The 23,281-nt window shown below is 42.4% G+C and overlaps 1 protein-coding gene across 5 annotated transcripts in view; it reads right to left on the reverse strand.

Annotated features, from left to right (window-relative positions):
* Window positions 1-23,281, reverse strand: part of col4a6 (collagen, type IV, alpha 6) — a 152,468-nt gene that overhangs the window by 12,509 nt on the left and 116,678 nt on the right. For 2 of the 5 annotated variants that reach the window (XM_085263874.1, XM_085263885.1), the window contains 22 exons: window positions 22,647-22,691; window positions 22,403-22,465; window positions 21,970-22,005; window positions 21,801-21,842; window positions 15,856-15,945; window positions 12,406-12,459; window positions 12,230-12,292; window positions 12,040-12,084; window positions 11,404-11,457; window positions 10,477-10,543; window positions 10,285-10,395; window positions 10,057-10,197; window positions 9,690-9,728; window positions 8,701-8,796; window positions 8,279-8,436; window positions 7,951-8,133; window positions 7,143-7,326; window positions 5,998-6,042; window positions 4,295-4,366; window positions 3,665-3,772; window positions 2,046-2,264; window positions 1,735-1,893 (listed from right to left, as the gene is read on the reverse strand). In XM_085263874.1, the coding sequence (XP_085120000.1) occupies window positions 1,735-1,893; window positions 2,046-2,264; window positions 3,665-3,772; window positions 4,295-4,366; window positions 5,998-6,042; window positions 7,143-7,326; window positions 7,951-8,133; window positions 8,279-8,436; window positions 8,701-8,796; window positions 9,690-9,728; window positions 10,057-10,197; window positions 10,285-10,395; window positions 10,477-10,543; window positions 11,404-11,457; window positions 12,040-12,084; window positions 12,230-12,292; window positions 12,406-12,459; window positions 15,856-15,945; window positions 21,801-21,842; window positions 21,970-22,005; window positions 22,403-22,465; window positions 22,647-22,691 (2,074 nt within the window). Of the gene's footprint in view, window positions 1-1,734; window positions 1,894-2,045; window positions 2,265-3,664; window positions 3,773-4,294; window positions 4,367-5,997; window positions 6,043-7,142; window positions 7,327-7,950; window positions 8,134-8,278; window positions 8,437-8,700; window positions 8,797-9,689; window positions 9,729-10,056; window positions 10,198-10,284; window positions 10,396-10,476; window positions 10,544-11,403; window positions 11,458-12,039; window positions 12,085-12,229; window positions 12,293-12,405; window positions 12,460-14,555; window positions 14,649-15,855; window positions 15,946-21,800; window positions 21,843-21,969; window positions 22,006-22,402; window positions 22,466-22,646; window positions 22,692-23,281 lie in introns of all 5 variants that reach the window. The other 3 variants (XM_085263908.1, XM_085263893.1, XM_085263901.1) reach the window with 3 other exon arrangements.

Consider the following 23,281-nt stretch of genomic DNA (forward strand, 5'->3'; position numbering starts at 1 on the left):
TTTTGACCATAACTGTATCATAATATAATAATATGTATTATTATCTTTTGTATGATGAATACACTTACCTCCGAACAATCAGGTTTTAAGCTAGTTTTTCTATCTTTTAACACACATATTAAAGCAGCCTTGCAAACAGCAACAACAATGCCATCACACATTTCTTTACAATACTTCATTGCTGCGATTGGTCTGTAATTGCACCCAGATTGCAGATTTTGTTGCAGAGACATGAAAGCTCAGTGTGGCTAATTTTGATACTCACATTACAGGAGAACCAGCCGATTGGTAATCATACCGTTTCTGAGTGCAATTCCAGACTAGCAAGGTTAAGCCATCTAAAGCACACTAACTGCTACTGTTTACATTCTTAAAAAATGAACCCATTTTCAGCACATCTGTGCTGCAAAGTTGCAGCTTATCACTTTTTGATCAATGCAAGGATGCGCTGAAAATAAGAAGTCCCTTCAAGAGTGTAAAATAAAAAGCTTCTAGCTTTGAGTTAAACAGCATTTGCCCCCAAATCTTCAATTTTCACACAAACCTGTTACAGTTAATTCATCAAACACATCTGGAACTGATTAGACAGAAACACTTAGTTCACAATGAGGTTAGTCGTTTCTGCAAGTAAGAACAGCAAACAGTGGTTTTCACATTTCCTGCGGAAATGCTTTGTTTACAGAACTGTTACAAAATATCCATCTGGTTCAGTCTTTCTGTGGGGTGTGATGATGTCATTTCCTCTAGCATCATAGTTTTATGTACTTTAAAATAGTTATTGATGCAAACACAGTCAAATGGCACGATTATGATGAAGCACCTCATCAAACATAGGCAAAAGTCATCGTCTCTTAGATAATGAGGTAACACTATATTTGGAGGAGGTAAGCTGCTCCACCCCCTCCCAAAAGACAAAAATAAATAAAGAACAAAAAAAAAATTACATAAATAAATTAATATGCCATTCAATTAATCAAAAATAATTTGAAAATAATAAATAATATAGGCGTTAATGTTTTACTTTGCCTCTGTATTCATTCACCTTCATATTAATTACTTTCCTTTACCATCTTTTTTTTCCAGAGACGTGGTGTTACACCCCATACGAGACTCCACGACTGCACTGTGGAGATGGACATTTGTGTGCAGCGCAGATGAGAAATGAAGGCAGCAGTTCAAGTGTTTGTTCTAATACACCAACAGCAAGAGGATGGAGGAAATGCAAGCCAAGGGTGGCGCGGCTGGGAGGGAGGAGAGATGGACAATGGGACGAGGGAAAGAGTGTCTCACCTGGGCAGCCTATAACGAGTGACCCAACACCAACAAAAAAAGGATGGAGGGATGAGAGGATGGATGGAGATGATGATGGTGGTGGTGGTGTTGGGAAAAAAGATGAAAGTGACAAGGAGGAAGAACAGAGACATGGAAAAATACAACAATACAAAAACAAAGAGGGAGAAGACATTCTCGTGGGTGATGCAGTGTTTGATAAACAACACGATTCAAACGGGCAACTGTGATGATGGAGACTGTGAAAGAACGATGTGAACAAAAGAGGAATGAACCAGAGCTGGTGCAGGGATGAGAGGTGAAGGATTTCAGTAGAGATCACAACAAAGTCATATTTCACCTTCTTTTGCAATAATTCACACTAAGAATCTCTCAAAGGTACAAATTCGAGTGTAAAATGTGCAAAAAATATAACAAAACCCCCAAATCATTTCTTTCTCTCACCTGGTGGTCCTCTCAGACCCTTACTACCATCAGGGCCAGGTGGACCAGGAATGCGACCATCTGGGTCACCTGGAAGCCCAGGAAGGCCAGGATTACCAGGAAAACCGTTAACTCCGCGTTCTCCTTTCCGACCAGGAGCACCAGGACGTCCATCAAACCCTTCAAGAACAGACTTTGTTTACAAAGTGTTGCTTGCAGAAGCATTTAAATGCTAAGTCAGCTGGCATTTGTTATTTCAGGACACCCATCGAATACTATGTTTTTATTTGTTTTTATTAAAATAAGTAACTGACTTAAATCCTGCTACCCACCAGGCATTCCAGGTCCTCCAGGTGTTCCCGGCTGGCCCTTGTCTCCAGGAATTCCTGGTAAACCGTTCTGACCAGGAAATCCAGGTGTAGCTCCTAGCACCTCTCCAGGCTGGCCCTTGGCTCCAGGACGGCCTGGGAGACCGTCCTTACCCCTGGGCCCATCAAAACTCTGCCCTGGGATACCTGGAATACCAGGGTCCCCTCTGGGTCCAGTGAAACCTGCAGGGAATGACATCCCGAGCAACGCATTAAAATGCACAATAGTGAAGTTGGAAGCACCCTCTCTATCACTCTCTCTGTGACAGGAAGTTGTAACCAACCAAAGTTAAGGACAGGAAACCGCCAAAGATCAAGGTTAAAGATTAAATATCGATAGACTGAATGTGGGGGAAATTCAGAATTTTTGATTTCAGATGAAGTTCTGCGTGCACTCTGAATGTAAGCAGTTTATGTGAACAGATTTTTTGACAATTTGTCCCAGGTAATCAGTCTGCTATCACAAACAGATTGCATGTAATTACCACTTGATCCTATTTAATCACAAAGTGATAGCAGACTGACTGTCTTTTTGCCATTTTAACGCCATCTTGAAACACCAAGGTTGCTTTGAAGACATCACCTGCCCATGCGCATGGTTGTAGACGTGGCCCCTGCAACGCGAACATTTCAAGATCTCCATGTTTATTGACATGTTTTAAACATGTCATTTTGTTTACGGCACAGCCTCCAGTAACTGCCTAATCATAAATGCAGCACTAGAAGCAAAAGAAAAACCTGTCAGGGGCTGGGTCTGTGACCCGGTGTTTTGGGTTTATTTTGTATTTGTGATTTTATTATGTTAAGATTGAGATAATATTAAGTTCTGGTGTTATTATTTAGTTGGGGTTTAGTTGAGTTTTATTCTAGTTTTTGTTCCATCAGTGTCTCCTGATTTACGAGTCGTTTCCTGTCCTCTGTGTAGTCGGTCTCGTCCTCTGTGTTTTCACTTTCATTTATGCCAGTGCATTAGTCTCTCCCTTCTGATCCATGTTCTAATTGTCACCCTTGTGCTGTCGTGTCTATGCTCCATTATGTTTCCTGCTTGATTTTGTAAGTCTTGTTTCCATGTTCAGTGTGTTTAGTTTTGCTTCCCCTGTGGCGTCATGTTTATTTGTTTCAGCTGTGTTTCCCCAGCTGTTTCCACTTCCAGCATTACCCTTCGGTGTGTTTAAGTTGCCCATCTTCCTCTGTTGAGTGTCGGGCTGTTTGGTTGTCTTCATGTCAAAGTTTCCAACTGTCCAGGTTCATGTTCATGCTCATACTCATTTTCATGTTTTGATTATTTCACAGTTACATTTTTGCATGTTCGCATTCAGTTTCATGTCCTTGCCTCGTTCTTCTATTTCTTTTGTATCTTGTGTCTGCTTTTGGGTCCAATTCATAAACACACCAGCTATCCCTGCCATGTAATTGCATTATAAGAAGGCCTAAATCAGAGATTAGAGGATAATTAAATTAATTACACAATTCAATTCACATTACAATAAAAAAAACTTTGAGTTTCATTTGTAATTATTTGACTTTTGCATGTTATGTCTTATTGCAGTCTGGTACAGAGAAACCCCACCACGCAATTTTACCTTCAGGTCCACGCACGCCTCCGGTGCCGGGGTCTCCTCTTTCTCCTTTGGGGCCATCAAACCCTGGACGTCCAGAGGGCCCTTGCAGCCCTGGTTTACCTTTAAGACCTGGCAAAGAGGCACAATCATTCTGATGATTTGTTTCCCCAGTTTGTAAGCAATAGTCACAACAACATTACAAGCAGTAATACAGACAAAGTTGTTTCATAAAATTATTAAGGAACATATTCATCTTATTTCTGTAAACACTGATTGAGAATCTTAATAGATCAACTACAAAACCTAGAGCCACAAAGTAAAATCATGCAATTTGCACCTGTATCTACAAATGAACAATGTGAAAGTGCATGCAAAGAGGACCTATTATGCTTTTCTCCATTTCCTGTTGTTCCATTGGTAGATTGGTGCATTAAACATGGGCAACGTTTGAAATGTTGAGGTCATCTTGTGTAAAATTAAACTACTACAATTTATTCTTGGATCCGTGATGTCATAGAGAGGGATAGGCAGCCAATCAGAGAACATATGGTGTAAAGGTGTGTGTGTGTGTGTTTGTGCCTAACTGTGATCATCATAGAGTTTAAGGCTTTAAGGCTGTAAAATCACCATAAGACATCTGTTAAATCGTACCTGGTTGTCCAAGGAAACCGGAATCGCCTGGGTCTCCTGCCTCACCCGTAAATACGCAAGCCAGAGTTTGTCCTGGTAGCAGTCATACACAGGTTAGCATTCAGACCTCAAGCACTTGAATACACATTTAGAGTGAACACTTGGACACATAATAGCACATCTACAAATGTATACCTATTTATATATATACACAGTTTTAGAGTTGTGTATTCTTTTCAACTAATCAAATCAGGGCAAAGAGTTGAAGTAGCGCAATGTAGCACAGGTCAAAATCACATGTTAAATACAAACAAAGACTTCAGTATAGTGAAACATCAACTTTAACACCATTGTAGACATATGTGATAATGTATTATTATAAATAACTGCAAGATAAACACAGTGACACAGTAAAATGTTGGATAATTATATTCAGTGAATGTTTTGTTGAGGTGCTGATTGTCTATCGCCTCCACTCACGCCAACAGAGACTTTTTGTGCAGGGAGTTAGAAGCAAATTCTTTATATTAAGAAGATAATGGGAATTAGAAATCCAGTGCAGGTTTTGTGTTTCATTTCATTCATTAATTAAAAGCATTTAGCAGAGGTTTGGCTTGAAAACATGCGCAAGATTTCAGCAGCTTTGATTGGAAGCCGAGCGCGTATAAACAGCCCTGAAGCTCGACAGTCAATCATTGACTGACTGGGCCTGAGTGGAAACCCTGAAGATGCAGGGAGCGAGAAGCTTCCATCGGCCTCGTCATGAACAAATGATTGACAGTTAGCCAGTAGTTTCCAGAGTGCACTATGTTTCCCATGGTTAAAGGAGGCTGGGGCTTTTTCTGTATAGACTTCCCTTATGAAACATTTATAAGCTGTAATAAGACCTCAAACAATAGTCTGGGCTCCCAGACTGTGAAAAATATCTTTGACACAATGCTTTTTGACAGAGCTGCAGAAACACTGGAGTTTCTTAGGTGTTTACCAAGGGTCTACTAATATTACAAGGGCAGAATGATAAAAAGGATAAACATGGGCTATTTAGGAAAATGCAGAACCTGGCAACCCAAAGCTAATGAATGGCTTACATCCAGGCTATCACATCATTAACCCTCTGAGATCTAAGTCATCATCTGTGCCAAACCTAAGCTTAACTATAACCCCAAGCAATCAGAATCATTCTTTCTTTTTATGCCCAAATCTTGGCAATTAGGGAACGAAGACAACAACTTTTGTTTAACCAGATTATAGGCTTAGGTTTGGATTATGATCACAAGTTATTTTGTCTCCCTAAATATACTGAGTAATTTTTCCCTTTTCTATCTTCGAGGTCCTACAGGCTTGACTAAAGCAAAACCCATGGTTATATTTTTAATGGTCATCATTGATACCATGTCTTCTTTTCTCTCTGTTTTAGTTTCATGAATTATGACATTTACAGTTCTTTACACACTATTGCAATAACTTTGGACCCAACTGTTTGTGGGAGGTTTACTGGCCTAAAAAGTTTCTCTAGTTTCTGAAAGTCATATAATTGAAGCATCATTCATTGAATGTGGAATGCTCGTTTTTTGAAACCCATCAGACAGACCAAACAGGTTGCTTCCATTGTAAACAGCAGCAGCATAGTCATCCACCAGCTGCTCGTCTGCCTGCAACTAACTCTAGAGGTTCTGTCGAAGGCTCACTAGCCTGGCTGGTGGATAAAAGAATCAGTTACCCACCCTGTCCCTCCTCGGCGTCATTAAGCCCTTCACAGATGCTTTCACCTGGATAGATACACATGCACAAAGGAGGTCAGAGAGACGAGGGGATGGATGGATGGGGGAGATAAAGACAGGTAGAGAGAGAGGGAGAGGCAGAAGGTGGCAGCATACAAAGCCACTTAGGTTGATTTGCATGCCCCAATAAAGCCATTGAGTTGGGTTTTCATCACAACAGGTATCAGCAAATCAGCAATAAGTTCATTCAGTTCAGGCAAAAACAGATTATTGCCGTCAACATGAGAGGAGAGAGAGGAAGGAGGGGCATCTGTGCGCCAGCGATGCATCCAAACACTTCGTTCTCTCTTAACTCCTGCCAGCGACAATAACCTTCATATTAAAAGCAAAAATTAATCAGTCGTCATGGTATGAAAGCACACATTCATACTAAAGATGAGTGGCCAGCTGCTGCCGAAAGGCTTGTGTCATTTAGTCTCAGGAAGATGCGGGCGTCTGCTGCCGCCATCATTTTATATTCATTGTGGCTGTAGCAAAAAACTGAAAAGTGTAGCTAGAAGCTGACTGTTGATAAGCTAAAAAAAAAAAAAGATTTGCAAAGGAAAAAACACACATAAACTATGTTTTGGTTTGGTTATGTAAATTTAGTTTAGCAGCAGATTTTTGGGTAAAAAGCCAGACATGGCAAACATCAAACTTCTCACCTGTTCTGAGACTAAACAAGCACAGTCGTTTTAGCTTAATCAGCAAATACATCATCATCATTAAGCATCAATCATTCCATTAAGGAAGCAGTTTATAGATTGTTGGCTGCAGGTGAAGTGTGTAAGTACATTAATGGAGACCGTTAATCATTTCGTTAATCGTTTGCTGCTGCAGCCGAGGAAACACGGAGAGCAGGAAGCTGCTTTGGAAGAGGAAATCTAACAAGAGCCACAAGCTCTGTCCAAGTCCTGGACAGGCTGCCTCACAGAGGTCTTATAATGATCTAGCATGTGAGGACGATAACTGTTGTGTGCTGAGGATGGACAGTGATGGGATGAGGTGGTGTGGATATCGCCCTGTGGAAGAAGACTGTATGACACACATTCACATATTTTCTGTCATTCTCTGTCTCACGGACACACACTCAAAACACCATTATTTACCTTTCTCTCCAGGTGAACCCGGTATACCTGGAGAACCAGGTATACCGGGTTCTCCAGGGTCTCCACGCAAGCCGGGTGCTCCATCATAGCCAATGCCCGGCTCACCAGGGCCTCCAGGACGTCCCTTAGAACCTGGAAACCCTTGAAATCCTTTTTCTCCCCTTGAGCCGATGCCTGCATCACCCTAGAGAGGAGAGGAGAGAAGAGGAAAGGAAAGGAAAGGGAAGAAGGCAAAGGAAAGGAAAGAAAAGAAAAGAAAAGAAAGAAAGGTGAGAAATGGAAGAGGGAATGGAAAATAAGGAAACAGGAAAGAGGATAGGCCATTAAAGGAAAGAGAAAACCAAGAAGAAGGAGAAAAGGAAAGTTAGAGGAAATATAAGAAAAAGAAAGTAAAGAAAGCAAAAAAGGGAAAGCAAAGAAGGTGAGTGGTATAAAATATGAGTAAAACAAAAGAAGGATAATGAAAAGGTGGGAGAGAGAACAGAAGACAAAAGAAAATAAAAGGAAGGAAAAGAGAAAAAGGAAGGAAAGAGATGATAATATACAAAATAAAAGGGGAAGAACAGAAAGGCACAGAAATTATACAGGAGAAGAAATGAAATAAGGGAATGAGATGAAAAGACAGCAAAGAAGCGAGAGACGAAAAACAAAAGAAGAAGAAAGGGGAAAACACGAAATGAAAGGACAGAAAATATATGAGAGGAAAGAGGAAACAATGATCCTCATTTGGACGTCTTTTTAAAAACGTATTAAATGAAAATCTTTCTGAAGATGAACTAATATGTAAACTGTGTTTCGAAGGACTCACTGGGGGTCCAGGAAATCCAGGGAAGCCAGGCAGCCCGTCTCTTCCAGGATTTCCTGTTTCACCTGTAGGTCCTCTGGGTCCAGGATCTCCTATGACTCCCTTCAACCCCAGATTTAGGGTGGGGTAATATGGAGCCCCCTTCTCTCCCTTACGCCCGGGGAAGCCCCGCTGACCAGGAGGACCCTGCAAAGTTACAGAAATGTGAAACTTCAGAAACTGGTATGCATGCATTTAAATTACTTATCATTATGATTAATACGATGATGATGATGATTATTATTATTAATAATTCCCATTCAAGTCATATCAAGGGCAGAGTTTTGCTTACACTAGGTCCTGGAAGACCACTGAAGCCTAGTGAACCGGGGTCTCCAAGAAAACCCTTCACCCCAGGCAGGCCAGGACTGCCATTGGTTCCTGGACGTCCAGGTGGTCCATCTAACCCCGAGAAGTCTCCTCCAGAACATCTGCAGTCACCAGGGTCGCCTGCAGGACGGCGGGATTAAGAATTGTAGATTGTCGCACTTTTTCTTCCATTTCCAGTTGTGTTTTAGTTTCCTTGGATACCAATGCTTTGTATTTGTATTTTGCTGCTTGCTTTTCATTTATTACTGTGTGGGTAAACTCCTCAATCACCTCTTCACTTCTCGACAACAATTTTGACTCATTTTGAAATACGCGATGATTTAAATATATTTTTTGCGAGAAACAAATCATTTCATTTCATGAAGTCTGCATATCTGCGTGTACCTCTAAACCCTTTGGCACCAATGTTTCCTGGAAATCCTGTGGGACCAGGCGGCCCGGGGCCTCCAGGGGGAGCAGTTGGTAGACCTTCAGAGTCACCTGCACAAACACACACGCAAAGCTACACCCATTAGAGGTTACACTGACCGCAAAGTAGTTTTAAAAGTCACAAATTGTTACTTTAAGATTTTACACAAACACTTTATACTTGTTTAAGTTTCTTGAACTGATTTATTGCTTCTGCTTTTGAAACCAAGCTTTCAATAACCGGAAAAGGAATTACTCAAGCCAGCAGAGCGGAAGTGCGGCTCGAAGCCACAGTTTAAAATCAGGTTAGTTTGCTTTGTTTGGTTTCCAGATTCGACAAAAGATTTAAGCTGCTGTTGCAAGATGAGAGGCTTATTTTTTGTCATCTTAAAATGTAAAACAACATGAACCCCTTCAGTGATTTTACATCGACCGTCATGGTTAAGAGCTACTCACCAGAAGCAGCATGCACAGCCTGTTGCAGTTCGGAGCCTTACCCCGGCAAAGAAAATACCCAAACACAGTCATCTTCCATGCCAGTGAAATCATCTTTTGTTTTTCCAATGATTTCCTTCCAGTATGTTACACAGACTGTTTCTTCCTGTGTTTCCATGTGTGTGTTTTACAAATAAACAGTCATTAAAGAAATCTTTTGCTAGCAAGCGTTAATGTCCACATGAGATCTGTGAATTACGTTCACAGCAGGCGACACCTTGTCACCAGAGATGAGAGAAGCAGCTTGGATCAGTAGAGAGAGCCTCTCATATCCAAGACTGAAGCTGGCTACACTCTATACTAACAACCGCTCCCTCCACAGCACAGAAGTGATCAAATAAAGCATTGTGGCAGCTAGATGCTGGCTGTGAAAGTTGAGTCTGTGGTTTTGAATTTCACTTTGGCAGCGTGATTGTTGCTGGCGAGTTTCAAAGAAATATGGCTGCCTTTGGGATACCTGTAGGACTGACCTGTATCAGGATAGATGTAGCAGGGCTCAGCGTTTGTGCCTTGAAGGACAGCAAAGTCAGTCAGCTGTTATATTTGAAAGTGTTTCTATGTCTTGTCTTTCACTTCTACCGAGTAGTTGAATTTTATTGTGTTTAAAATGTAAAAACCTATTTTTTATATACTGAAAAATATTTTGCTTCAATCCCCGTAACCCCAACAGTAACAGAAACTGAGCACAAGTTACACAACAGTCAAAGCTCAAACATGTATAAGAAAATTTGGAGGAAATAAAAATAAAGCTGTACTTTCAAATATTCGGTTTCTACTTCTGCTTGCCTGAGAGGGAAGGACCACAGAGCTTTATCTGCTGTTTTTGTGTAAATGTACCTGGAGGGCCTTGAGGTCCAGGAAGGCCACTGGGACCTGGGGGCCCAGGGAGTCCTGGGAAACCTTCAAAACCAGTGGGCCGTAAGCCGGGGTCACCCACTTCTCCTTTGACACCTTTGGGCCCAGGAGGACCTCGAAGACCTGTGTGCACAGACAGCTTCTGTTGTCTAAAGATCATTACTGATGGTGGTTAATCCTCCGTGATCAGTGTGAATTTGTGTGTATTACCTGGACCAAAACGATCAGGTCCTGGTTGGCCGGGAGGTCCTGGAAAGCCTTGAGGTCCCTGGTCACCCCGGGGTCCTGGAAAGCCACGTAAACCCGAGTCCCCTGGAGGTCCTGCAACCAATCACAGAAGAGGTGGTTAAAGGGCCGGTGGTTCACAGGAACACATGTGTAAAAAAAAACTCAAGGTGTTACCTTGAATAGCATAACCCCCATTAACAAAAGAGCTAGGTCCTGGGGGTCCGGGGTCTCCCTGGTCTCCCTACAAGATGTACCCAAAAAACAGGTTAGAGCAGAAATATTGATGGTATCATCTCTCTAAACCAACATATAGATAAGTAACCATTTTCAGTTAGCTAACCATAAAACCCAGAGGGTGTATCTGAAAATGTGTCATTGTGGCAGAGTGATATTAACATTTTGTGCTTTCAGTGATGCTCGTTTGCTCTTCTGGCTGTAATGAGCGGTTGTTGAGTTACTGCCTTCTTCTCAGCTCAGAGTAGTCAAGCCGCTCTCCTTTGATATTAACAAGGCATCTTCACCCACCTTGCTTCCTCATTCTTTGCTCTGTTTGAACCTCAGCAGGTCATCTTGACCATGTCAACATGTCCAAATACGACTGCTGCCATATTATCAGCTGATTAGATATATGTTACCAAGAAGTCAAAAGGGTTTAATGAAATGTCCTGTAACTGCTAAGCTAGGGTAGTGTCTATAAATGAAGATCCGTGATTAGGCAATTTAATTATTATTAATGTTTTATATTAAAAAATATCCGCTTTTACAAGTTGTCATTACCTCTGTAACAAGAGTAGTATATGTGACAGATAGAGCAATAAAAATTGCTACCATCAGTGTGAGCACAGTAGCCCCATCTGCTGGTGAAATAGCAGAGAAGCTTTATACAAACTTTGCCCTTTCAGCTGCTGCCTTTATGCCTACGGCGTGTGGATCTGATTGTGGTGTTATAAATTCACAGGTTCACTACAAATGATATAAAAGTTCTTTTTAGTAAGAAATGTTGATGTCTCTTTATAATTATTAGGATATAGGAAAACACAGCTGTAAGAAAATACCCCTGACTTGTACCATACATCTGCTTTAGAGGAACAGTGATTCTACCTTGAATCCTGGGTAGCCCGATGAGCCTGGGGTGCCTGGACGTCCTTTGGGTCCCTGGGTGGAAGAAGAAAAATTAATCTAAATTGAACATACTGTACAGGTTTAAAGTCTAATGGCTATCATGCCGTGCAGCAGGGGTGTCTGTGTTGACAATAATATATATATTTTGTCATGAGTTAGGAAATAAGAGGATGCAGTAACTCCTGAGTTTCCTATAGATATTATGAGGTTATCTGAAGTGTACTTCGAAGTATGTATTGTATTTTTTCTTGGTTTTTGTGGGACTTTTTGGTTGTGAATGCACATGAATATGATTCTTAACATGGAGTAAGGGCAACAAATGTGTTGCTCTTTTTTTCTATGATTTAAGACCATCAACTACATTTTTACATGAAACCCCAATTCACTAAATAAAGGTAAAATTATATTTGATCCATATAGTAGATCCATCTACTACAACAGTAGATGGATCTCCTCTTCTATGTAGGAAAGACCATGTGTCTAATATAAGAGGATAACTGTGGGGATGAAGGCAAAGAAACAATTACTTTCACCTGTAAGCCAGCTGAGTATTTTCTGTGGCTCATAATTAATGTGAGAACTATTACTCTGTGCTTACAGTCTTACAAACCCTACCTGCAGTCCTGGAACACCGGGCGGTCCGTTAAACCCTGGAGCCCCCTGCTTGGCGAAAACACAAACAACACCCACCACAGAAGAAGAGGAAATGGTGAGGTTCCCCTCACAAAGGGAAATAAGGAAGGAATTTCAAACAGTAATGTCACTAAATGCACTTTAACTGAAGCCAAAAAGCGCAGAGTCTTACTCTGCTCCCGGGGTATCCAGGAATGCCCTTTTCTCCATATTCTCCAGGATAGCCAAAGGGTCCCTGTGATTAAGCGACAAAAAGGAAGGTCTCCTGAATCACAATTTCTCCTAAAATGCATCTTGCATGGTGGGCATGAAATAAAAAATAAACAAGCAAACTGTTTGAATACTTACAGGTAGGCCGGGTATTCCAGGGTATCCTTTAGTTCCCTTTGGACCGGGGTCACCCTTTGAGAGAGGCAACGAGAGAGCAAAGTAAACAACAGCAAAAAATCCATCCTTGTTACGCACTCCATCCCCATTTGTTTTTCATCCATTGCCTTTAATAAATCATGGATCCTGTTCACGTGTGGTTTCTTCTTTGCGCGGTAGAGCTTTAACTGGCATTTTGTGGATGAATTTGTGGAAGTGTTCCTGAGCCCATGGAATGATTTCCACGAGTGAATCATTCCTGTTTTTAATGCCGCGCCGTCTGAGCACCCAGAGATCACAGACAACCAATAGGAATCTTTGGATTCCCCCAGATTCTCCAAATCTTTTGATATTATGCGCTGTAGATGACGACATATTTTAAGTATTAATAATTTGATATTGAAGCACATTATTCTGAAATTATTCGACAATTTGCAAATTGTTGAACCTCTGCCCTGCATTACTTCTGAGAGGCTCTTTTTATATCCAGTCATGTGACTCACCTTTGGCCAGTTAACCATTTTTCTTAACATTACACATTTTCTCAGCTATTCATAAAATATTTGCAAATCATTGCATTCAGTTCTTATCTAGAGCACATTTAAAGCGTCACAATTTGGGGGATAAGTGGGTTTTGTATTTAATTGTGCTAAAATCAGGATCGTCTGCGACAGTCATAGTTTGCTGGACAGTCAAGTAGACGTACTCCTCTTGTTGAAATGCATGCAGCACTGTTGTGCCTCAAGTCTGTTGCATGTAATTTAATAACAGTGACTGTTAGTGCCTCCCTAATTTACAGTTTTGATGAAGTGGAATTAAAGACGTCATTTTTCCACATCTTTTCCTTCCATTTGTCTCTTATTCACGTAGCCTGAGGTTTATTATTTGACCTTCCAGCTGTGAAACCTTTACTGACTCAGGCATGCAAAAGGTCTTATAAAAGTCTGGAGATCACTGAGGTCTCGGAGCAAGAGCTACCAAAAGAAAGGGTTGTCATTATCGTGACGTATGTGGCGTTTTTCCATCGCTGTGCGGCTGATCTGATTTAATCCTGCTTCAGTCTGAGAAAAACAACACCTTGCTAAGAAAACGGTCTCATGCAGCTCGTCATTTAACAGCTTAATGTGGCTGCTGCTGTCTGCTTAGACCCTAAAGCACTAACATGGGGTGATTTCACCCACGCGGTGAGTAAATATCACTCAGTGGTATTTCCCAGGGGAATTCATATGCTCAAAAGGTATATAGTCAGCTGGTCACCTTCACCCTTCCAATTTTTTGTTGTTGTTGTTCATCTATCCTACTGTTTTCAGTGATGCAGGGAGTCTGTCACCTCCCTGGAAAAGGATCACATTTCCCAGGAAAAAGTTTCCATTTTTCTTTTATTTTTGTAGATTTTTTTCTCTTTGATACCTTTTTTTGTAGAGGGGAAATAAAAGAAGAGTCCTTTTTGCCGTGCATTTTTCTACTTTAATACGTTTTGAGAAGCATGTTTTAACTGATTTATTATATCAGGGGAAATGTTCCCTGACATTAGCGATAGCGTTACAAAACTAGATGTTAGTGTTGTGAATGCGTTCAATATAAAGCTGCAGCATTAGCATAGTGTTGGTTTTTAACTTTCTGAGTGGCCATAGGCTCAGAAACTATTCTGCTCGCCTCTACAAACAGAAGGTAGATGCATTCGCACAAAGTCTTGGTAAAGGACAGGAAGCTTTTTGCTTGTGTTTATATTGATCAGCCACGCTGGAGCGTGCTTTGGTTGCATGAAGCAAAAACAATGTGTGTTGGGCAAATAGAGAGCTCGCTTTTCAAGAAATCTGCTAGATGACCATCGCTGTCATGTGGCAATAATTAAAAATCTACTTTTCCCAGTGACACATGGACATAACAGGAAGTCTTGGTTTGGATGTGTCGGTTACACCAAAGAAAAATGTCCGTTTCTCTCATTCATAAAGCAGTGAACCTGGGAGAAAAGTATGTAAGTAAGTGAAGCATACAAGTTTACCAACACATGATGGTGTCGATCACTTTCAGGCTGTTGCCACCATTAAAATGACTTTTTTATGTTTGAAACTGATTTTTTTGTGACAGTGAAATAAAACGCTAATTATGACTCGTGTTTCCCAACAAACCTGCATTCCTTTGTCTCCTTTGGGAAAACCCACAAACTCCACAACGCCATTGATCATTGGCTGGCCGGGGTCACCAGGCAAGCCCATGTCGCCCTGGATGCGGTGACCAAGGAAGAAAGAGCTGTTTACGCTGACGAAGCGCGGGAAAAAACAACCCCAGCTTTTGGAACGTTTAGGGGAAGAGAGGGCAGACTGTGGACTGGAGGATGGACGGCATGAGGCCGCGCAGGAAGCGGCTGAAGAGAGCGCAGACCGAGGAGAGGAGCGAGGAGCTTTATGGATGAGGATGAAGAGAGGCTGGTGTTTGTTGTTTCTTTACAACTTTAATCCTACTTACAGAAACTTTGAAGGAGGTTCAGACAGTAATAGTCAGATTCAATTTTAAGTTTTTTTTTAACTAATTATAAACAGATTTGATTTCTTTTGGCAGATCTCCTCATGTTTCCAAAATTGTCTGTACTCAAGATGTGTCAGTCTGTGTCATGTGTTTGAAAGCTACCAAAAAATTTAGGATCAATAGTTTGAACTTGAAAGCTCAGACATGCTGAGTTTATAACAGTTTATAAAAGTTTATAACAGAAACTTTTCACTAGGGTCCACTTTGCCGTCTTCACTAGACTGCAGTTTAATGCATAAACGTTATAAGCCTCAAACACATTGCACAATGACAACACATCCCAAGGAAGAAAAACTATTTAATCCAAACACCTTTCACAATAAAAGCTTCCTAGTTTTGGTGCAGAGCAATTTTTACTGAACCTAAACTCAGTGGTTTTCCAGCAGTTAATGATTCAGCACCTTTAATGCCATAGTTTGTCTCTCACACTCACAGTCTGCAGCATCTGTGTTGCTTTCATTACTTTTATTACAGCTGTAAAACAAATATGGGATAAATACTGTATTTCTTAAATGATCTTAATAAAAAAAATCAGGTTGGCTGAAAAATGTAAATGATTTTTTTCTCCAAATTCTGATTAAAGATGCACGACTGCTGCTCTCTGTGAGTCTGGACAGTGATGACCGACCTCTCCTCCACCTCTCCCCGTGTCTCCTCACGTCCTCCCTCAGCTCCTTGTTTCCTCCCTCCAGCACGTCCTCCTCTCTGAGGTTTGTAAGGTTTGCTGCAATCACTGCTCCTCTTCTTTATTAGACCTTTGGCCTGCCTACTGCTGCATCGTTGCACTTCTTTCTTTTGGTTACTTTCTGCAGTGAAACCCCCACCACATCCTTGCGTGTGTTTTTGTGTGTCTGTTGTGTTAGCTCAAAAACCTTCGCTCCTTCCCTTCCTTTGCTGTGTTACCTTATCTCCTTTGTAGATAGTGAGTGTTTTTGGGCCGCTTAGCGACGTGTCGCCGGGACTACCCCTGGGTCCGGGAAGACCCACGTCACCCTAGAGTCCGAAATACACACGAAACACACTGTTAGCCAATCAGGAGACGCAAAGAGCAGAGGAGGGGAATGAAGGAAGGAAGGAGAGAAGGGGAGAGGAAAAGGAGAGAATGGGAGGATTATTTTACTGAAGCAAAGGTGAGAAAATAGCATCAGCACCTTGAAAAATCACATTAAATTATATTCACTGAACAGAGCAGATCTGGACTCTCAGTACAGTGTGAAGCAGAGTAGCATCAGATGCAACTAATGTTAATCAAAGTTAATCTAACCTGCTGTTATGCATATAAATGTGCACACAGTCGATAAGGGACATCAGTCCTTATATTGAAAGTAGATCTTTTTAAAGCTTCTTTAGGCGAGAAGGTGACACCTGCACACTCTGTACGCTGTACAACATGAGGTGTATCACTCCTCTGGTTTTCCACCTGGAGACAGCGTTTACACTACAGTCTGCCTTTGGTGGCAGCTGTGACATTTAGCTGTCGCCTCATTGCGCTGACACACAAAATAATTGTCTAATTTTATCCATTCTGGACTTTCACAATGAAAACCTTAACGCCTTCAGCTCGACCTCCTGTTCTTTTGTCTTCGAACCATACACCATTTCAGGTCTCACTAACATTTTTTAAATCTTCTCTTTCCCACTTGCGGTTATCCTTCTGTCACAAATCACCTCTGACACTCGGCTCCACCCACTCCCACTTGACTGCACTCTCTTTTCTACCTCTCTTGTGCACTGCTCCTTGATTGAATGCTTGACCTCAGGTACCTTGACCACCTTTGCTTCTTGCATGTTCACCTTTCCACCTGTCTCCCTCTTATTCACAGACATGTATTCTGTCCTGCTTATACTGACTTGCCCTTTTCTCCCCAGAGCAGACCTCCACCTGCTCCCAACTCTCACTGCAGATCACAGTGTCATCTGCAAACATTGTAGTCCGCAGAAACTGCTGCCTTACAGTTGGACTCTTTTCTGTCATATAAATTTACTGCATTTTAGAAAAAGAAAAAGGAGGCAAAAAAAGAGGGTAAAATATAAATATAAGGCTCAAAAACAGATTAGAGAAGGTAAAGGAATAATAGCCGTGATAGATAAAAAAGAAGAAAGCTTAGTGACACTTTATATATTATAGTCAGTGTATAAAAATTCAAGGCCAGAATTAAAGAGAAATACACATGCTGCACATTTGTTTACTGAAAAAAAGTGTAATTCAATCCTAAAAGTGCATTTCACCAGGCTGGAGAAGATCCAGCTGTTTCCACATTCACTTCATCCCTGTTTTTATCCTTGCTCAGTCGCTACGGGTTTTGGTTGATCACAGCATGCATGCAGTGTGTGAGGAAGATGAATGTTAGTAGCACCTGTGCCATTTGTTCAATCGGTATGGGCGTATGTGTGGATTGATGAGCGGGTGGTGAATAAGAAGTCAAGGAGTGGGAGAATGACCTACAAGTCTCAGCAATCATCACCAGAGGCCTGATGTGGTCAAGATGGGTAAATAAAATCATACAGGAAGCAGGAGCGAGTGGTTGCAGCACCCAGTTACAGCCCACAGGTTACAGTCCTCCAGAGTGACAACTCAGAAATTTCAACTGGTAAAAGTCCAGGGTGGGATAGACTCACATAAAGTCAGCTGGGATTAGCTCCAGCCCACTCGCAAATCTGAACTGGAGAGGTGTTTTTAAAACTGGATGGATGGGACGAATTTTGGGTGAATTATGGTGAGAAATCTCTGAGCTGTCATTCAACAATAAAGAAATCAGTCCGTGAAGCCACTGGACATCGGACAAACTCCCCAATCTAAAGAAAAGAAAAGAAATTGCCAAAATAATTGAACCTGGAGTTGAGCTGGTCAGGATTAAGCTGAGCGATCTGTCTCAGGGAGTCTGCGTTTGTCTCAGCGGCAGCACGGATCACATGAAGAACAAACCAGACCGAAACAAGCAGAGGCTCATGTGATTGTTTTTATCATTCAGGAAACAGATGCAAAAATCAGTCCAACACATGTGTCAAGAAGAGGATGGAGAGAGGAGGAAGGTGGAGGGATGCAGGAACGGGTGGGGTTAAAAGGAGAAGGAGGGAGGGATGCAATGGACGGAAGAAGAGCAGGCTGTGCCACCACCAAAATGTTAACATGCACGGCATTAAATCAATGAACTTTAGTGTCATTCGAGCCGACACACACACACACACGCACACACACACACACACACACACACACACACACACACACACACACACACACACACACACACACAGCTGGAGCACTTAAAGCCTGCTGTTGTCATTAGTGGTTGTAGAGCAGTGGAGGCTGTGGAGGAGCTTCGCACGTGTTTGGAGTCTACAGACTGGGACACAATGAAGGCTGCTTCTAACAGCTTGGACGAGTTTACGGACACTGTCACCTCCTATATCCACTTCTGTGAGGACAGCATTGTGCCATCACGCACCAGGGTGAGTTATAACAATGACAAACCCTGGTTTACTCCTAAACTCAAAAAGCTGTGGCTGGGAAAGAGAAAGGCGTTCAGAAGCGGAGACAGGGACTGCTACAGAGAGGCCAAGTACAAGTTCACTAAAGAAGTGGACATTGCCAAACATCAGCACTCTGAGAAGATGCAGCAGCAGATCTCAGAGAATGACTCGGCCTCTGTGTGGAAAGGTTTTAGGAATATTACAAACTACAAGCCTAAAACCCCCCACTCCACTGATGACTTGCTCTTAGCCAACACCCTTAACGACTTTTACTGCCGTTTTGACGAGCCATCAGGCAGCCTTCACACCTCCAACGGCCCCAACAATAGAGACACTTTGGACACTCATTCCCCCACCTCTCCCCCCTCCATAGAGCCATCACCACCTTCAAACTGTTCACCTACAACACCCCCCTCCTCACCCCACACAAAAGAGGATTTCACACCACCTCCTCCGACCACAACTCTTCATATTCATGAAGCAGGTGTGAGGAAGCAGTTTAAGAGTCTGAATGCTCGGAAAGCTCCCGGCCCAGACGGTGTGTCTCCTGCCACCCTCAGACACTGTGCAAACGAGCTGGCCCCAGTGTTTTCTGGCATTTTCAACTCCTCACTGCAGGCATGTCATGTGCCTGCCTGCTTCAAGTCCTCTACCATAATCCCTGTCCCCAAGAAACCTAGGATCACTGGACTAAATGACTACAGACCCGTGGCTCTGACATCTGTGGTCATGAAGTCATTTGAGCGCCTGGTTCTCTCCCATCTCAAGACCCTCACGGCCCCCCTCCTGGACCCCCTGCAGTTTGCATATAGAGCCAACAGGTCTGTAGATGATGCCATCAACATGGCCCTACACTTCATCCTGCAGCATCTGGACTCCCCAGGAACCTACGCCAGGATCCTGTTTGTGGACTTCAGCTCTGCCTTCAACACCATCCTTCCAGACCATCTCCGAGACAAGCTTTCCCAGATGAATGTGCCTGATCCCATCTGCCGGTGGATCACTGACTTCCTGACGGACAGGAAGCAGCACGTGAGGCTGGGAAAGAATGTCTCGGACTCCCGGACCATCAGCACCGGCTCCCCTCAGGGCTGTGTTCTTTCTCCTCTGCTCTTCTCCCTGTACACCAACTGCTGCACCTCCACCCACCAGTCTGTCAAGCTAATCAAGTTCGCAGATGACACCACCGTCATTGGACTCATCTCGGACGGGGATGAGTCTGCCTACAGGAGGGAGGTTGAACGTCTGGTGTCCTGGTGCAGCCACAACAACCTGGTGCTGAATGCCCAGAAGACAGTGGAGATTATTGTGGACTTCAGGAAGCACAAAGCTCCACTCCCCCCCATCATCCTGTCTGACACCCCCATCACCTCCGTGGACTCATTCCGCTTCCTGGGTACCACCATCACCCAGGACCTGAAGTGGGAGCCCACCATCACCTCCGTCATCAAGAAAGCCCAGCAGAGGATGTACTTCCTGAGGCAGCTGAAGAAATTCAACCTGCCAACACGGACGATGATGCAATTCTACACTGCAATCATCGAGTCCATCCTCACCCCCTCCATCACCGTGTGGTACGCTGGAGCCACTATCAGGGACAAACAGAGACTGCAGCGTGTTGTGCGCTCTGCTGAGAAGGTGATTGGCTGCAGACTCCCATCTCTGCAGGACCTGTACACCTCCAGGACACTGCGGCGTGCAGCTCGGATCTCAGCTGACCCTTCTCACCCTGGACACAGTCTGTTTGACCTGCTCCCCTCAGGCAGGAGGCTCCGGTCCATTCGCACCAGAACCTCTCGCCATAAGAACAGTTTCTTCCCCTCTGCTGTTGGACACATGAACAATAACCACATGACTGTCCCCGCCACTAACACATAACCCTACGCTGTGTCACTGCATCATTTCATGTCTGGCACTGATCACCACCTGCACTCATGTATATATCTTTCTACGTAGCACTCATAATTCTTATTCTCATGTATATATCTCATGTATATCTCATGCACATATCTTTCTTTCTACATAGCACTTTAATTCTTATTGTTTGCACTGAAGCACCGCAGCAATTTCCTAATGTTGTAAACCTCAACATCTGGCAATAAACCCATTCTGATTCTGATTCTGATTCTGATTGCCAAAGTGTCAGTTGGGGCCCCCTGGTGGACTTTGCAGGTACTGCAGGCATGCCACAGTAACACTGTGTACAGTTCCTAATTCTATCATGAATATGAAATTATCACTTATGAACAAAGTGAATTAAAGCAGAATTTTCTGGCTTTAAGGGGGCCACAGCACTTTTCCCTTTGGGAATGGCTGCTTTACAATATAGAATCCATAACATTTTACTACAAAACAACGTGAAACAGTGGTTAAAGAACGTTTTTCACCAACATAATGACTTAAATCTGAGCTCTGCTTTAATAGCAGTTTATTATTAGCATTTGGGTCCCCGTGAGGTTAAAAACAAGTTTTTGCTCCAACAAATAGAAAGATTTTTTCTTTCTTTGGAAAGAAACTGGGGGCAGACATTTATATACATCTTATAGTGATTCTTCCATCAACAAATAAATGTAACTTGGTATAAATTCTAAAAGGAGACAAAGCTATTTCCTGCATGCCCTCACTGCTGATTTCCTGTTTCTCCTTTCTGTGACACGAGACTACATCCTAATCTTAAACACAGACTGTACAGAAAAGATGAGTCACAGGCTTATTTTCCTGCAGTCAAATGTGTTTAGCGAGCAGTGGACGTTTTGCTGACTTGTCAATCACAAGGCTTTCATACCTTAAAGCCCACCCTTCTTTATACTGTGCTGTTAATCTTTTTTTCTTTTCAAATGTTCCCTTTATCCCTCCATCCTCCTCTGTCACACCAAACATCTGCATGCCCACCTTCACTAGAGCCACACATCTTCCCTGAAGTCTTCCTCTTGTCCTCCTGACCGGCAGCTCCATCTTCACTGTTCTTCCCTCCTCTGCACATATCCAAACCATCTCAGCCTTGCCTCTCTTTAACCGTCTTCAAGCTGCTCAGCCTGAGCTGTTCCTCTGATGCACTCATTTCTAACTCTGTCCAATCTGCTCACGCTTCTGTTTTACTCTGAGTAGGAATCTAACTTATAAAACATGCTTTTGCAGATAAAACCATAAAAAATGAACACATAGATAGTTACACTGACTGTGGCAAACTTTAGACGCAGAACACTTTGCTTCCATATTTGTAGCATAAAGGGAGCACAACCATGGTTCCTGTTTGCGGTCTTTTTCACGCGTGTGCGATGAATGAATCACTGCCACGAGCAGCATCAGCAGTGCTGCTTGTGTACGTGTGACTTAAATTGATGAATCTGTTGTGAGCTCTGTGGTTTACAGCGTACCTTGTCTCCTTTCTCTCCTTGAGATGCGTCACTACGGCTCCCCTAAAAACAAAAAAGGTTCATATGTACTTCTGGACAACAATGAGAGAATAAGAGAGGCTACCAAAAGGCAGCCATTTGTCTAAATTCAAAGAAATGATATGTCCCTTTAGTGTACCATTATACTTACCATTGGCCCTGGGGGACCGGGAGGACCTGGTGGGCCCTATAAACAGGACAAAGAGTCAGACTAAGCTCAATAAGTTAAAGATAAATAAACCTACATTCTGGCTGTAATGTGACTGGAACTAACTTATCACAGGGTTTGCAGGTTATACCACTTTTAAGCTAAAAAAAAGTGCAACTAATATCTCTAAGTTTTAAACACGCTGTTACATAAAACCTAAATGCCTTCTTGCATAGAACTTTTATGAATGTACGATATTTAATAAAGCAATATTAAAGCAATCGTCACACAAGGCAGTAGAACAGTTTTTCCTTCATAATCACTGCATTCAGCATACTGCAAATTAGAAATTAATTAAACAAAAGAAAAGAAATGTGAAGGTGTAGATGCAGGGATCAGTCTGAGGAAGAGGAAACAGATAAATGAGTTTACATACTGGGTATCCTTCAGGTCCTTCGGGACCAGGAAAACCGACTGGACCATAAAGACCTTGTAAACCCTGCAGACATAAAACAAATGAAAACAAACCCACGTTACACAGCGGTGCTGTTTTCACTGTGGTGTAACATTATTTTAGACCACACATTGCTAACATCCAGTGCATATTTCACAGAGCTCAGTCGTACTACTTTGAATTAAATATTTATGCTGTTGGGTGAAATAGTGAAAGAAACTCTTACAGGTGGGCCAGGGGGTCCTGGGTCACCCGAGGGACCCTGTATGGCCTAGATGAGGGCAATAAAGAGAAGAGCAAACAATAAATAAGATGCACCAACACCTCTGCACACATGGCAGAACACGGTCGTCTTCATTTGTGGCAAACATTGGGATTTTTATTCATGGTTATCAGCAGGAGTCAAAGTGGGCCAAATGCCACTCCAGCAGCTTCGGTAAATCAGAACTTAAATCTGTTAGCAGCTTTCAATAAACTGTATCAGGCTGGCAGTCGATCCAGCTGATGCCATCGAGTAACGTCGTCCTGCTGCATGCAAACGTTCTGTCTGTTCACTCATGTCATGTGTTCATGCTGCAAATGTCAATAAAGTTGTGCCACAGTAACCCGTTTCCTTCATATGCTGGGTAATTTGCAGTTCAATGTGTCAAAGAGATCAACAAATATCACCTAAATTAAAAACTCTTTCAGTGCAGGTTTATGTTTGTTTGTTTTTAGGTTGTTGGACTTTTTCCTCAATAAAGATGTTGCTGAACTTGTGGTTGTTAGTTTCAGTTTGTGTTAGAGTTTATTGACAAATTGAGATGCTTAGAAAATGCAAAGAAAACACATACAACAACATTTACTAACCACACATCTGTG

The sequence above is a fragment of the Mchenga conophoros genome, linkage group LG3, assembly GCF_057382185.1.
Source record: "Mchenga conophoros isolate Kocher_MC1m ecotype Shallow Benthic linkage group LG3, M_conophoros_male_GT1.1, whole genome shotgun sequence".
NCBI lineage: Eukaryota > Metazoa > Chordata > Actinopteri > Cichliformes > Cichlidae > Mchenga > Mchenga conophoros.